General features: G+C 39.0%; 2 protein-coding genes and 1 non-coding gene across 3 annotated transcripts; 2 read left to right on the top strand and 1 right to left on the bottom strand.

The window, feature by feature from the left end:
• The first annotated feature begins 404 nt into the window (after positions 1-404).
• Positions 405-1,562, top strand: LOC112769820 (uncharacterized). The gene has a single exon (XM_025814285.1). It carries the CDS (start codon positions 405-407, stop codon positions 1,560-1,562), a length of 1,158 nt encoding a protein of 385 aa, XP_025670070.1.
• Positions 1,563-2,885: 1,323 nt separating this feature from the next.
• Positions 2,886-5,500, top strand: LOC140181328 (uncharacterized). The gene is made up of 6 exons (XM_072224867.1): positions 2,886-3,207; positions 3,531-3,628; positions 3,809-4,093; positions 4,190-4,337; positions 4,456-4,541; positions 4,964-5,500. The coding sequence occupies exons 1-6, from the start codon at positions 2,886-2,888 to the stop codon at positions 5,498-5,500; spliced, it is 1,476 nt and encodes a 491-aa protein (XP_072080968.1).
• An 8,327-nt stretch (positions 5,501-13,827) lies between these two features.
• Positions 13,828-13,935, bottom strand: LOC112774431 (small nucleolar RNA R71). The gene has a single exon (XR_003188923.1). It is a non-coding gene; the product is annotated as a small nucleolar RNA R71 (small nucleolar RNA).
• Between the last annotated feature and the right edge of the window lie 398 nt (positions 13,936-14,333).

Genomic DNA, 14,333 nt, shown 5'->3' with positions numbered 1-14,333 from the left:
AAGTGAAACGTCCAACCTAACATTTCACCCTTATTATTGCTCTATAATACAGGCAATAAAGCAGAAGCATAACGGACTGATACATTTTCACCTACAAATGGTATGATCTCCTATCCTAAAGGGAGATTGAATTCTCAATACTGACTTAAGTTTCGGAGTGCCTTTGCAGGTACACTCCCTCCTGTTTCTTGCTCAAAGCTCTACGCGATTGGACATCCTCTTGGAGTAAAACTTGGATTACCACAAAGCTTAAAGGTCGGCACCGAAGATAACAACTCGGCGTCGATTCTCAGAGACCGAGCTCTCCCTTCAGGTATCCATACAAGAACAACTGGCTCCCACCGTGGGGCCGAGAATATAATCTCTTCCATATATCGTCGGCCTCGAGGTTCTCGTTTGAAGTCATGGTTGAACAACTTCTGCCCACACCATCCGAGCTCCTTCAGATGGTGACCGAGTTGCGGCAAGCCAACCAGCGCATGGCTGAAGAGAACCAAAGAATGGCAAATCAAATTGCCAACTTGAATAACACCTGGATCGAAAACAACAACGATCGGCAAGAACCGACAGGAGAAACCGAGCATCAATCAGGACCAACACACGTCTCTGGCACTGCTCGGCATGAGGAAGACCAACCCGAGCATGATGAGAAAGCTCGGCCAGAAGATGAGAATGACCACTTGGAAAGCTCCCCTGGGCCCTTTACGGCCGAAGTGATGAATTTCGTGCTGCCTAGGAGATTCACTTTGCCGACCACCCTGACTCCCTATGACGGGTTGGGTGATCCGAAGAAATACATCAAAAAATTCACCTCCATAATGATAGTAAACGGTGCATCTGATAAAGTTTTATGTCGTTGCTTTCCATCTTACTTAGACGATCCTGCACTTGATTGGTTTTGTTCTTTGCCTGCAGGTTCTATTTCTCGCTTTCGAGACCTATCAAAGCCTTTTGATGAGCACTTTGCTGGATCAGCAATTTTCCTACACGACTCTGATTACCTGAATACAATCAGGAAAGGCAAGCAAGAAAGCCTGAGGGATTACATGACGCGCTTCACAAAGATAGCCATGAGTATACCCGACCTCCACCCCGAGTTGGAACTGCACGCCATAAAAAGCGGACTGCGACCAGGAAAATTCCAGGAAACTATTGCTGTAGCCAAACCTAAGACTATGGCCGAGTTCCGTGAAAAGGCTAAAGGATATATCGACATCGAGGAACTCCAACAAGCTCGGAAAACAGAAAAGTCTCACTACAGAGACGACGACAAAATGCGAGACAACAAGAAGAATTTCAAACTAACTCCACGATATGAGTCCTATACTAAATTCAACACCAAGCGCGACGACATCATCAAGGAGATCTTGAATTTAAAATTAATCAAGCCACCAAAAAAATCCGGCAGTTACTCAGATTCAAAAGGCGCGGACCGATCAAAATACTGCTCTTTCCACCAGAAGCACGGACACACTACCGATGACTGTGTCATCGTCAAAGACCTACTGAAACAACTAGCTCGGCAAGGTCACCTGGACAAATACATCAGCGGCCACATATAGCGGCGAGCACCCCCTTCTGGAGACCAAAGCTCGGCCACGTAGCATGGCCGAGATAAAGACCGACCAAACAACAACCATCCCGAACAACCAACACGTATAATTAACTGTATTTCCGGAGGTTTTGCAAGTGGAAGAGCCACAAACTCGGCAAGAAAGAGATCTTACCGAGCTATGCTTTCCATCAACGTCGATCAAACTCAACAGCAGACACTACCATACTTCCTGCAAATAACATTCCAGACAGTCGATCATAACAACAGTATAGCAAATCTCGATGACCCGGTCGTAATCTCCTTGCAAGTCGGAGATCTCCTAGTAAAAAAGGTGTTGCTAGAGCCTGGGAGCAGTGATGATGTCCTATTTTACTCCACATTCCAGAAAATGAAATTGAGCAGCAACATCCTCCAACCTTCTACTGTAGACCTGGTAGGTTTCTCAGGTGAGCGAGTCCCGATTATGGGCTCTGTGTGGTTACAAACTACACTCGGTGAGTTTCCCTCGTCAAAAACTTCAGACATTTAATACTTAGTTGTTGATTGCTTCAGTCCTTACAATTTAATACTTGGCCGACCTTTCTTAAATAGGTTCGGTGCTATAGTATCTACAATTCATCTTTGTGTTAAGTTCCCTTTGCAGGATAACACAATTGTAACCATTCACAGTGATGCCCGAGAAGTCAGGGAATGCTACAACAACAGTCTCAAAAGACCTAACTCAAACACAAAAGCCCATGTTTACAACATCGGCAGCCTAGATGACCTACCAGCTCTGGCCGATCTTGATCCCAGAGGAGGAACCCTCGAAAGACCAACCCCAACAGAAGATCTGTATAAAATCTCTTTCACAGAAACCACGGACAAATTCACATACGTCGGCTCAACATTATCCTCAGAAGAGAAATCGTCCTTCCAAGTATTCTTACAGCGAAATGCCGACCTGTTTGCTTGGACCCCAGCTGATATGCTAGGCATCGATCCATCAATTATATCCCACAAATTGGCATTAGATCCATCTGTCCGACCAGTAGCACAGAAAAAGAGAAACCTCGGCCAAGACCGAAAACAAGCTTCCTTGGAAGAAACCAAGAAGCTCCTCAACGCGGGCTTCATCCAAGAAATCTGATTCACAACATGGCTGGCAAATGTCGTCATGGTGAAAAAACATAATGGTAAATGGCATATGTGTGTTGATTTCACCGATCTCAACAAAGCATGCCCCAAAGATTCCTATCCTTTGCCCTCTATTTATTGCTTAGTTGATAATGCCTCTGGTTATGAAAAACTCAGCTTTATGAATGCATATTCTGGCTATAACTAGATCCAAATGCATCCATCCGATCAAAATAAGACAGCCTTTATTACTGAATATGGAAACTATTGTTATAAAGTCATGCCATTTAACCTTAAGAATGCAGGTGGAATATATCAACGTCTAATGGACAAAGTCTTCGCCAAACAGATCGGCAGAAACATTGAGGTCTACGTTGATGATATGGTCGCCAAGACAAAGTTCGGCAACAATCACCTTAACGACCTTGCAGAAATCTTCGCTCAACTAAGAAAATATAACATGCAGTTAAATTCTGAAAAGTGCACATTCGGCGTCCAGAGCGGCAAATTTCTCGGCTTCATGCTCACAAACCGAGGTATCGAGGCAAATCCAGAAAAATGCTGAGCTATTTTAGACATGACAAGCCCACAAACCATCAAAGAAGTCCAGCGATTAACAGGGAAACTTGCTGCACTCTCTAGATTTTTACCCTGCCTAACTTCTAAATCTTTATATTTTTTCCAAACTTTAAAAAAGAAAAAAAGCTTTCCAATGGACTGATGAATCTGAACAAGCATTCACAACTATCAAAGAAACTCTTTCAAAATCACCAATTTTACAAACCCCCCCTCCAAGGGGAACCATTATACTTATATTTATCTATCACTAACTGGGCTATAATCTCTGCTCTTATTGCAGAAAGGGAAAAGAAACAATACCCGATCTATTTTACCAGCAAAACATTACAGAATGCCGAGCTTCGATATCCGAGCATTGAGAAGCTAGCTCTAGCCCTGGTCTTCTCAGCCAGAAGACTCTGACCATATTTTCAGAGCCATGAAATTTATGTTCGGACAGATCATCCTTTGCGACAAGTCCTTCAGAAACCTGAGTTGGCTGGCTGATTAGTAAAACGGTTGGTGGAGCTATCAGAATTTGATATCAAGTATGAAGGCCGAGCATCCATCAAATCCTAGTTCTTGGCCGACTTTATCGCCGAATTCTTGGTACCAAGTACAACTGAAGACTACATCGAATGGTCTTTATACGTCGATGGGTCCTCGAACCCACAAGGGTGTGGAACAAGTATCATTCTTGATGATAGCCACGGCAACGTCATCGAACATTCCCTCAATTTTTTATTTAAAGCAAGCAACAATCAAAGTGAGTATGAAGCGCTAATTGCTGGCCTTAGACTCGCTGCCGACCTAAACATCACCGAACTTAAGGTATATTGCGACTCCTTACTTATTGTCCAGCAGGTAAACAACTTATACCAAGTAAAGGACCCTTTGCTTTCTAAATACTTGGATATCGTACAAAATTTACTTTCAAAATTTTCTAAATACGAAATATAGCACATACCAAGGGAGAGTAATGGCCGAGCTGACATTCTGTCTAAACTCGCCAGCACTCAACCAAACGGATCATCACTTTATCAGTCAACACTGTTCAAGCCAAGCATTGAACTAACACAAATCTTAAGTGTAACACAGGAAGCAGACTGTAGATCTCCATACATAGAATATCTCCGGACAGGGATCTTGCCAGGCGACGTCAAAAATGCTCGAAACTTCCGCCGACAAGCCTCTTTTTTTACAATTTATAATAATTGCCTATATAGACGAGGATTCTCTCGTCCATTACTTAAATGTCTTTGCAGAACAGAAGCCGAGCTTGCACTTGCTGAGGCGCATGAAGGGATTTGTGGTACACACCTCGGAGCCCGAAGTCTATCTTCAAAAATCCTTAGAGCTGGATTATACTGGCCGATAATTCGTCAAGATTGCCAAGCAAAAGTTAAAAGCTGTAAAAACTACTAGAAACACAGTCTAATCACACATCTCCCGGCTGAACTCCTACACAGTTCCGAGGTAAGTGGGCCTTTTAACCAATGGGGCATAGATATCCTCGGCCCTTTCCCCACAGCAACAGGACAGGTAAAATTCCTGGTTGTATCAATTGATTATTTTTTCAAATGGATAGAGGCACAGCTCCTAGCCAAGATCACATCACAACAAATGCTTTTTTTTGTCTGAAAATATATTATTTGTCGATTCGGCATTCCTCGGCACATTATCACAGATAATGGTCACCAGTTTGCCGATAAAAAATTCACATCGTTCTTGCAGGACTTGAAAATAAAACAACACTTTTCATTAGTAGAGCATCCACAAACAAACGGGCTAAGAGAAGCTGCAAATAAGGCAATACTACATGCTCTAAGAAAGAAACTAGATGATGCAAAAGGCCTCTGGGCCGAGCTTATCCCAAAGATCATATGGGGATACAACACCACAATTCACTCAACCACAAAGGAGACACCCTTCCGGTTAGTCTACGGTTCAGACGCAATGATACCAGTGGAGATCTCTCAATCCTCACTGCGCACCGAAATGGCCGACCATACTACAAAAGACATAGCTCGGCAATCCAAACTCGACCTCGTAGAAGAAGTCAGATCGTCGACAGCAATCAAACATCTGGCCATGCAACAGCACATAGCTCGAAGGTATAATAAAAGACTTCACCCAAGGTCTTTCCAAGTAAATGACCTTGTACTCAGGAAAACAGAACAAGCTAGACGACCATCAACACATGGCAAACTAGCAGCCAATTGGGAAGGCCCTTACCGAGTCACAGAAGTCATCGGCAATGGAGCTTACTGACTACAAACCTTAGATGGTAAAGATCTTCTTAATACTTGGAATGTATCTTCTTTTAAGCTATATTACAGTTAAAACCAGGGATAGGCAAGTACTCTTTTCCCACTACCAATATTTTTTCCAAAAAGGGTTTTGCTTGGAGAGGTTTTAACGAGGCTAGCCTACCTGGGCCTTTGAAATCAAAGGTTTCACAATAAATAAATTTATTATCCAGTCCATACTCTTTGTATTTCATACTTTTCATTTATTTGATATTTATACCATCGATCTATACTCCGAACCGACTATTCGGTAACAATCAGTCCAGACAGTCGAACTATAATCTTACTCCGACCATTCTGATACTATCAATCAAACGAACTACCAATCTATATTCTGAATCTAATCATTCAGATTCTATCCTTCAAACAACTAACTGATCTAACTCAAAATCCGATCAATCAGACTCTATCAGTCAAACAAACCGAACTTACTCCAAAACCGATCATTCGGAACCTCTCAGTCAAACTAAATATCCGATCTTAATCGGAAGCCAATCATTCAGAATTTATCAATCAAATAACCGATCTAACTCGGAATCTGATCATTCAGAGTTCATCAATCAATCCATCAAATAACTGATCTTAGTCAGAATTTAAACACTATGATACTATCATTTCAATCAGATAGCCAATTACAATTCGAACACAACCGTTCGGCAAATATCAGTCAAAACAAATATCCGATCTTAATAACAGATCGCCGAGCAAATACTTAGAAACTATCTTTATCAAAAATTGCTGCCGACCATTAAATAGAATCCAGTTACACAAAATATTATCAATGCCTATTAATCGGCATCTCAATAAACTCGGCCTACTCGGCCTTTCCATGATACTTCTCCATCAAAATAATGGCATTTCACCATTAACACGATTTTACCTAATAAACATGTTTGGCTCAAAGCCACAGTCACAAACCAGATAAACACCCATAGAAACAATAATATTATCTCATAATCATAACATGCACAAAAAGCATGTAACCAAAAACACCAAGAGTTATTTTTCACAAAACAGTAGCAACATAATATCACAAAATTAAGCTCAACTCAGGAGCAAAATAAGTCTACCAACAAAAAGCAAAAGTATAACAGCAGCAAAACAAAACCCTACTAAGCATTTTCATTTCTTTACTCAACAGCACCATCATCTTCGACCATAACGCCATCCTGCACTATTTTAACTGGATCCATCGATGAGAAATCCACACCAGGAGCTAGAAATCTCGCCTGAAGGGAAGCCCTCTCAAATCCTTCAAGGAAGGAATTAAGAATTTCTCATTGCTTGTTCTTCTCCACCTCCTTCAACTGAGCGGTAACCTCAATCATACGAGTACTCAGAGCAGATAAGTCAGATTCTTTCTTATTTAAATCTTCAACATCTTTGGTATAACTATCCTTCACCTCTTTCAAATGCTTCTCAACCTCAACTAACTTCACCTCTAGCTCTAAAATCTTAGCAGCCTTTATAGCCAACTCTTCCTTCAAACTCGGATCCTCCTTTTTCTCAACAAACTTCCGATGAATTTTTTCACGGCTCCATCATAAACTCGCCAGTCGCAGTCCCACCACCTGAAAATCATACATTAATATTCCACAAAACAAAAAACAAATTCAAACCTTTTGCCTCAAAAATAGAATTACCTGCAAATACTGATCAATGGCAACATCACCAACCTCGTCAGCCAGAGTTATATCTGCCGACGATTGACAACACTCATCAGCAATAACCATATATGGGTAATCCATTCCCCATAAAGACGAAGAATCAGTCTGATCAGCAATCCCGTGCAACCTTTTTTGATTGTCAAAAAACTTATGAACTTCTTCAATTGGCACATCATCCTTCTCATCATCAAAAACATCGGACAAATCCACCATGTCACCTTTTCTTTTCTTAGCAATAACTTTCCTCCTCCTCGGCTTCGGTTGATCAACCTCGCCAGCACCAACAACTTTCTCAACTTTGGACATCGAACCTTCCTTATCCAGGTTCTTACTTTTCACACGTGCCCTCAAGTTTGTTGTAGATACACCAGGATACTTTCCACCTGAAAACAAACAAAAACCACTTTTCATCAACATATGTCAAATACTGAATACAAAATAAAACCCCAACAAGCTCACCTAAGTAATCTACCACAACCTGCTTACTTTCTTCCCACTTCAACAAATCGAATACTGAGATCGATTCCTTCCGATCAATAGCCTCGACCAGATATTCAATAATACACTCATCCCTAGGCTTGATAAACTCCGGGCCGAGTATATTATTGGGCTCAGAACACCACCAAATTGGGAATCTGTCCCCTAAATGCTCGTCCACATAAAAAGGAAAATCCCCTTCAACACTTCTCACCTTCAGATACATCTCCTTAAATTCCTTAAATGACGACTTATACAGCTTAAATATTGCAAATCTCGGCGAACTATTCAAGTTCACCCACCCACTTTTCCACACACCCTTTGCTTGAAAAAGTGAGAAAAATAACTCTACAGATGGCACTTCTTCCAAAAACTCCATCAATACCTCAAATGCACGAAGAAAAGCCCACCCATTCAGATGTAGCTGAGATGGAGCACAGTTCATCTACTTCAAAATCTGACATTTAAAATCGCTAAATGGAAGCTTAACCTTCAACTCTTTAAGAACACAACTATACATAAAAAAGTATTCAAAACCCTCACCCCTATGAAAAACCCTATCACTTTCAGAACAGGACAGTAGCTCCAGTCGAATTCCAGAACCAGACCTAACAACTTTACTCTTATCCACTTCATCTACAGCTCCCTGATCCAAGAACAATGACACATGACTCCTAACATCCTCATTAACCCAGTCATAAGACCAGTCTATCCTCTTCTTCTTATCCTTCTCAAACCCCATCAACAGCAACAAACAGAAACAGAGGAAGAAGAAAAAAAACTCAATGAAGAAGCAAAGACAAAAAAATTTTCACATACCTCTTTTACTCATTTTCTTCCCTTTGGAAACTCCACAACCAACTTTATCTCACAAACTCAAAAATGATGTAGATGCTACACTATTGGTATTCCAGTAACAGTTACCAATGAGTTACAAAAACCCCTTCAGTAACAATAACCCACTTCTCAGTCCCATCAACCGCCCAAAGAGCAATCTTGGAAATGACAGCACACTTAATGCCATCATTACTTCTCTCTCTTCATTTAAAAACTGTTTACTTTTTAATATATCTTTTTTTATTAACCCTTTTTAATAAAACATCTTGAGCTGGGGGCTCCAGATCCAACACATTTTCCGACGTAATACACTTACGCAACTGCCGACTTATGCTTCATTTAAAGCTCAACCTGTTTCATTAAAACATACTCTCAGGTTAAGCTTGGGGGCTATGATCAGGACCATTACAAGATCGGCATTACAGACCATAACTCGGCAATTTACGTTATTAATCGGTGCTACATTATTAATCGACGTTACAGTTACTAATCGGCAATCAATGTCATTAATCGGCAACTTACGTTACAAATCAGCTTAACGGACTACTTTACAAAAGTGAAACGTCCAACCTAACATTTCACCCTTATTATTGCTCTTTAATACATGCAATAAAGCAGAAGCATAACGGACTAATACATTTTCACCTACAAAAGGTATGATCTCCTATCCTAAAGGAAGATTGAATTCTCAATACTGACTTAAGCTTCGGAGTGCCTTTGCAGATACACTCCCCCCTGTTTCTTGCTCAAAGCTCTACGTGATTGGACATCCTCTTGGAGTAAAGCTCGGATTACTACAAAGCTTAAAGGTCGGCACCGAAGATAATAACTCGGCGTCAATTCCCAGAGACCGAGCTCTCCCTCCAAGTATCCATACAAGAACAATTCTCATTTTTCAAGAAAACAAATTCAACTCAATTCATTTTCAATAAACCAAACTCGTTTTCAAAACTTCAGAAGAAATAACTTCAAAGAAACACTCCAAAAACAATCCTTTTCATAAAACTGAATAATAATCAAACCAAACAAGCATTCACATCCATCCAAGACAACCAAACAAGACATAAGACTTATACAATCACTAAAAGTACATTTCTCACATGAATATCCATATATAGCAACCCCGAAATATAATGTTTAGTTTTTCGAAAAGGCCCCTACCTCGACAAGCCGAACCTAAAACCCAAACATTGTCAACAAACCCTTTTCTCTTGGCGCACATGATGAGCGGATAATTTATACACTTTTTGGCATTATTTTTAGTATGTTTTTAGTAGAATCTAGTTACTTTTAGGGATGTTTTCATTAGTTTTTATGTTAAATTCACATTTCTGGACTTTACTATGAGTTTGTGTATTTTTCTGTGATTTCAGGTATTTTCTGGCTGAAATTGAGGGACTTGAGCAAAAATCAGATTCAGAGGTTGAAGAAGGACTGCTGATGCTGTTGGATTCTGACCTCCCTGCACTCAAAGTGGATTTTTTGGAGCTACAGAACTCAAAATGGCGCGCTTCCAATTGCGTTGGAAAGTAGACATCCAGGGCTTTCCAGAAATATATAATAGTTCATACTTTGGTCAAGTTTAGACGACGTAAAAGGGCGTTGAACGCCAGTTCTACGCTGCTGTCTGGAGTTAAACGCCAGAAACACGTCACAAACCAGAGTTGAACGCCAGAAATACGTTACAAATTGGCGTTCAACTCCAAGAATGACCTCTGCACGTGTAACATTCAAGATCAGCCCAAGCACACACCAAATGGGCCCCGGAAGTGGATTTATGCATCAATTACTTACTTCTGTAAACCCTAGTAACTAGTTTAGTATAAATAAGACTTTTTACTATTGTATTTGATATCCTGGATTGTATTTTTGATCCTGTGATCACGTTTTGGGGGCTGGCCATTCGGCCATGCCTGAACCTTTCACTTATGTATTTTTAAACGGTAGAGTTTCTACACTCCATAGATTAAGGTGTGGAGCTCTGCTGTTCCTCAAAAATTAATGCAAAGTACTACTGTTTTTCTATTCAATTCAACTTATTCCGCTTCTAAGATATTCATTCGCACTTCAACCTGAATGTGATGAACGTGACAATCATCATCATTCCCCCACGAACGCGTGCCTGACAACCACTTCCGTTTCACCTTAGATTGAATGAGTATCTCTTGGATCTCTTAATCAGAATCTTCGTGGTATAAGCTAGATTGATGGCGGCATTCATGAGAGTCCGGAAAGTCTAAACTTTGTCTGTGGTATTCCGAGTAAGACTCAAGGATTGAATGACTGTGACGAGCTTCAAACTCGTGAGTGCTGGGCGTAGTGACAGACGCAAAAGGATAGTAAATCCTATTCCAGTATGATCGAGACCCTCCAGATGATTAGCCATGCAGTGACAGCGCATCGGACCATTTTCACAGAGAGGATAGGATGCAGCCATTGGCAAGGGTGATGCCTCCAGACGATTAGCCATGCAGTGACAGTGCATCGGACCATTTTCCAGAGAGGATAAAAAGTAGCCATTGACAACGGTGATGTCCTTACATAAAGCCAGCCATGGAAAGGAGTAGGATTGATTGGATGAAGACAGCAGGAAACCAGAGGTTCAGAGGAACGAAAGCATCTCTATACGCTTATCTGAAATTCTCACCAATGAATTACATAAGTATTTCTATCCTTATTTTATTATATAAATTTCGAAAACTCCATAACTATTTTATATCCGCCTGACTGAGATCTACAAGGTGACCATAGCTTGCTTCATACCAACAATCTCCGTGGGATCGACCCTTACTCACGTAAGGTTTATTACTTGGACGACCCAGTGCACTTGCTGGTTAGTTGTATCGAAGTTGTGAATGAAAAACGATTTATTAAGATGTGCGTACAGAGTTTTTAGCGCCGTTGCCTGAGATCACAATTTCGTGCACCAAGTTTTTGGCGCCGTTGCCGGGGATTGTTCGAGTTTGGACAACTGACGGTTCATCTTGTTGCTCAGATTAGGTAATTTTCTTTTTGTTTTATTTTCAAAAATTTTTCAAAAAAATCTTTCAAAAAAATTTCTCCTTTGTTTTCAAAAAAATTTTAAATAAAAAATATTTTCAAAAATATATTTTTCTTCAGAATTTTTAAGAATGAATTCTAGTGTTTCATGAAGCATGTTGAAGCCTGGCTGGCTGTACAGCCATGTCTAATTCTTCTGGATAGGGAATGTCAGGCGTGTCATGTCTGAGTTACATACTAAAGCTTGGCTGGCTATTAAGCCATGCCTGACCCTTTGATTGGAGCTTTAGACTAAAGAGCATAAGATTCCTGGAATTCATATTAAAAATTTTGGAATCCTTATTTTTCTTTTTCAAAATGATTTTCGAAAAAATTAAACGAAAATACAAAAAAATCATAAAATCATAAAAATAAAAAATAGTTCATGTTTCTTGTTTGAGTCATGTGTCATGTTATAAGTTTGGTGTCAATTGCATATTCATCTTGCATTTTTCGAAAATTCATGCATTCATGGTGTTCTTCATGATCTTCAAGTTGTTCTTGGTAAGTCTTCTTGTTTGATCTTGATGTTTTCTTATTTTGCATCTTTTCTTGTTTTTAATGTGCATTTTGCATTCATAGTGTCTAAACATGAAAGATTTCTAAGTTTGGTGTCTTGCATGTTTTCTTTGCATATAAAAATTTTCAAAAATAAGTCTTGATGTTCATCATGACATTCAAAGTGTTCTTGGTGTTCATCTTGACATTCATAGTGTTCTTGCATTCATCACATAGTTTGATCCATAACTTTCATGCATTGCATCATTTTTCATGTTTTTCTCTCTCATCATAAAAATTCAAAAATAAAAAAAAATATCTTCTCCTTTTTCTTCTCTTAAAATTTCAAAAATTAGATTTGACTTTTTCAAAAATTTTAAAAATCTAGTTGTTTTTATGAGTCAAATCAAATTTTCAATTTAGAAATCTTATCTTTTTCAAAATCTTTTTCAAAAATCAAATCTTTTTCATTTTTCTTAGTTATTTTCGAAAATTTTAAAAATATTTTTCAAAAATCTTTTTCTTATCTTTATCTCCTAATTTTCGAAAATAACATCATCAATTAATGTTTTGATTCAAAAATTTCAAGTTTGTTACTTGCTTGTTAAGAAAGATTCAAACTTTAAGTTCTAGAATCATATTTTGTGATTGCTTGTGAATCAAGTCATTAATTGTGATTTTAAAAATCAAATCTTTTTCAAAACTAATTTCAATCATATCTTTTCAAAAATATCTTCTTATCTTATCTTTTTCAAAAATTTGATTTTAAAATATCTTTTCTAACTTCTTATCTTCTTATCTTTTCAAAATTGATTTTCAAATTTGTTTCAACTAACTAACTAACTTTTTGTTTGTTTCTTATCTTTTTCAAAACTACCTAACTAACTCTCTCTCTCTAATTTTCGAAAATATCCTTCCTCTTTTTCAAAATTTCTTTTTAATTAACTAATTATTTTAATTTTTGATTTTAATTTTCGAAAAATCACTAACCTTTTTCAAAAACTATTTTCGAAAATCACTAACTCTTTTTCAAAAATAATTTTTGAAAATTCTCCTTCTCTCTTATCTCCTTCTATTTATTTATTCATCTACTAACACTTCATCTCACCCAAATTCGAACCCCCTCTTCCATCTGTGTTCGAATTTTTTCTTCTTCTTTTCTTCTACTCACACAGGGACCTCTATACTGTGGTAAAAAGGACCCCTATTATTATTATTTTTCTGTCCCTCTTTTTCATATGAGCAGGAGCAAAGACAAGAACATTCTTGTTGAAGCAGATCCAGAACTTGAAAGGACTCTGAAGAGGAAACTAAGAGAAGCTAAATTACAACAATCCAGCAAGCACCTTTCAGAAATTTTCGAACAAGAAGAGGAGATGGCAGCCGAAAATAATAATAATGCAAGGAGGATGCTTGGTGACTTTACTGCACCTAATTCCAATTTACATGGAAGAAGCATCTCCATTCCTGTCATTGGAGCAAACATTTTGAGCTTAAACCTCAATTAGTTTCTCTGATGCAGCAGAACTGCAAGTTTCATGGACTTCTATCTGAAGATCCTTTTCAGTTCTTAACTGAATTCTTGCAGATCTGTGATACTGTTAAGACTAATGGAGTAGATCCTGAAGTCTACAGGCTCATGCTTTTCCCTTTTGCTGTGAGAGACAGAGCTAGAATATGGTTGGACTCTCAACCTAAGGATAGCATGAACTCTTGGGATAAGCTGGTCAAGGCTTTCTTAGCCAAGTTCTTTCCTCCTCAAAAGCTGAGTAAGCTTAGAGTGGATGTTTAGACCTTCAGACAGAAAGAAGGTGAATCCCTCTATGAAGCTTGGGAGAGATACAAAGGACTGACCAAAAAGTGTCCTTCTGACATGCTTTCAGAATGGACCATCCTGGACATATTCTATGATGGTCTGTCTGAATTAGCTAAAATGTCATTGGATACCTCTGTAGGTGGATCCATTCACTTAAAGAAAACGCCTGCAGAAGCTCAAGAACTCATTGACATGGTTGCTAGTAACCAGTTCATGTTCACTTCTGAGAGGAATCCTGTGAGTAATGGGACGCCTATGAAGAAGGGAGTTCTTGAAATTGATACTCTGAATGCCATATTGGCTCAGAATAAAATATTGACTCAGCAAGTCAATATGATTTCTCAGAGTCTGAATGGAATGCAAGCTGCATCCAACGGTACTCAAGAAGCATCTTCTGAAGAAGAAGCGTATGATCCTGAAAACCCTGCAATAGCAGAGGTAAATAACTTAGGTGAACCTTA

The sequence above is a fragment of the Arachis hypogaea genome, chromosome 18 (assembly GCF_003086295.3).
Source record: "Arachis hypogaea cultivar Tifrunner chromosome 18, arahy.Tifrunner.gnm2.J5K5, whole genome shotgun sequence".
Taxonomy (NCBI): domain Eukaryota; kingdom Viridiplantae; phylum Streptophyta; class Magnoliopsida; order Fabales; family Fabaceae; genus Arachis; species Arachis hypogaea.
This window is presented reverse-complemented; position numbering and strand designations above follow the sequence as displayed.

What these genes read in the sequence shown, in the direction of transcription:
- LOC112769820 (XM_025814285.1), top strand. Translation starts at nt 405, where the DNA reads ATGGTTGAACAACTTCTGCCCACACCATCCGAGCTCCTTCAGATGGTG.
- LOC140181328 (XM_072224867.1), top strand. Translation starts at nt 2,886, where the DNA reads ATGCATCCATCCGATCAAAATAAGACAGCCTTTATTACTGAATATGGA. An exon ending in CTTCATGCTCACAAACCGAG is followed by an intron (nt 3,208 to 3,530) that starts GTATCGAGGCAA and finishes CTCTTATTGCAG; the next exon opens with AAAGGGAAAAGAAACAATAC. An exon ending in TGTAACACAGGAAGCAGACT is followed by an intron (nt 4,338 to 4,455) that starts GTAGATCTCCAT and finishes TTGCCTATATAG; the next exon opens with ACGAGGATTCTCTCGTCCAT.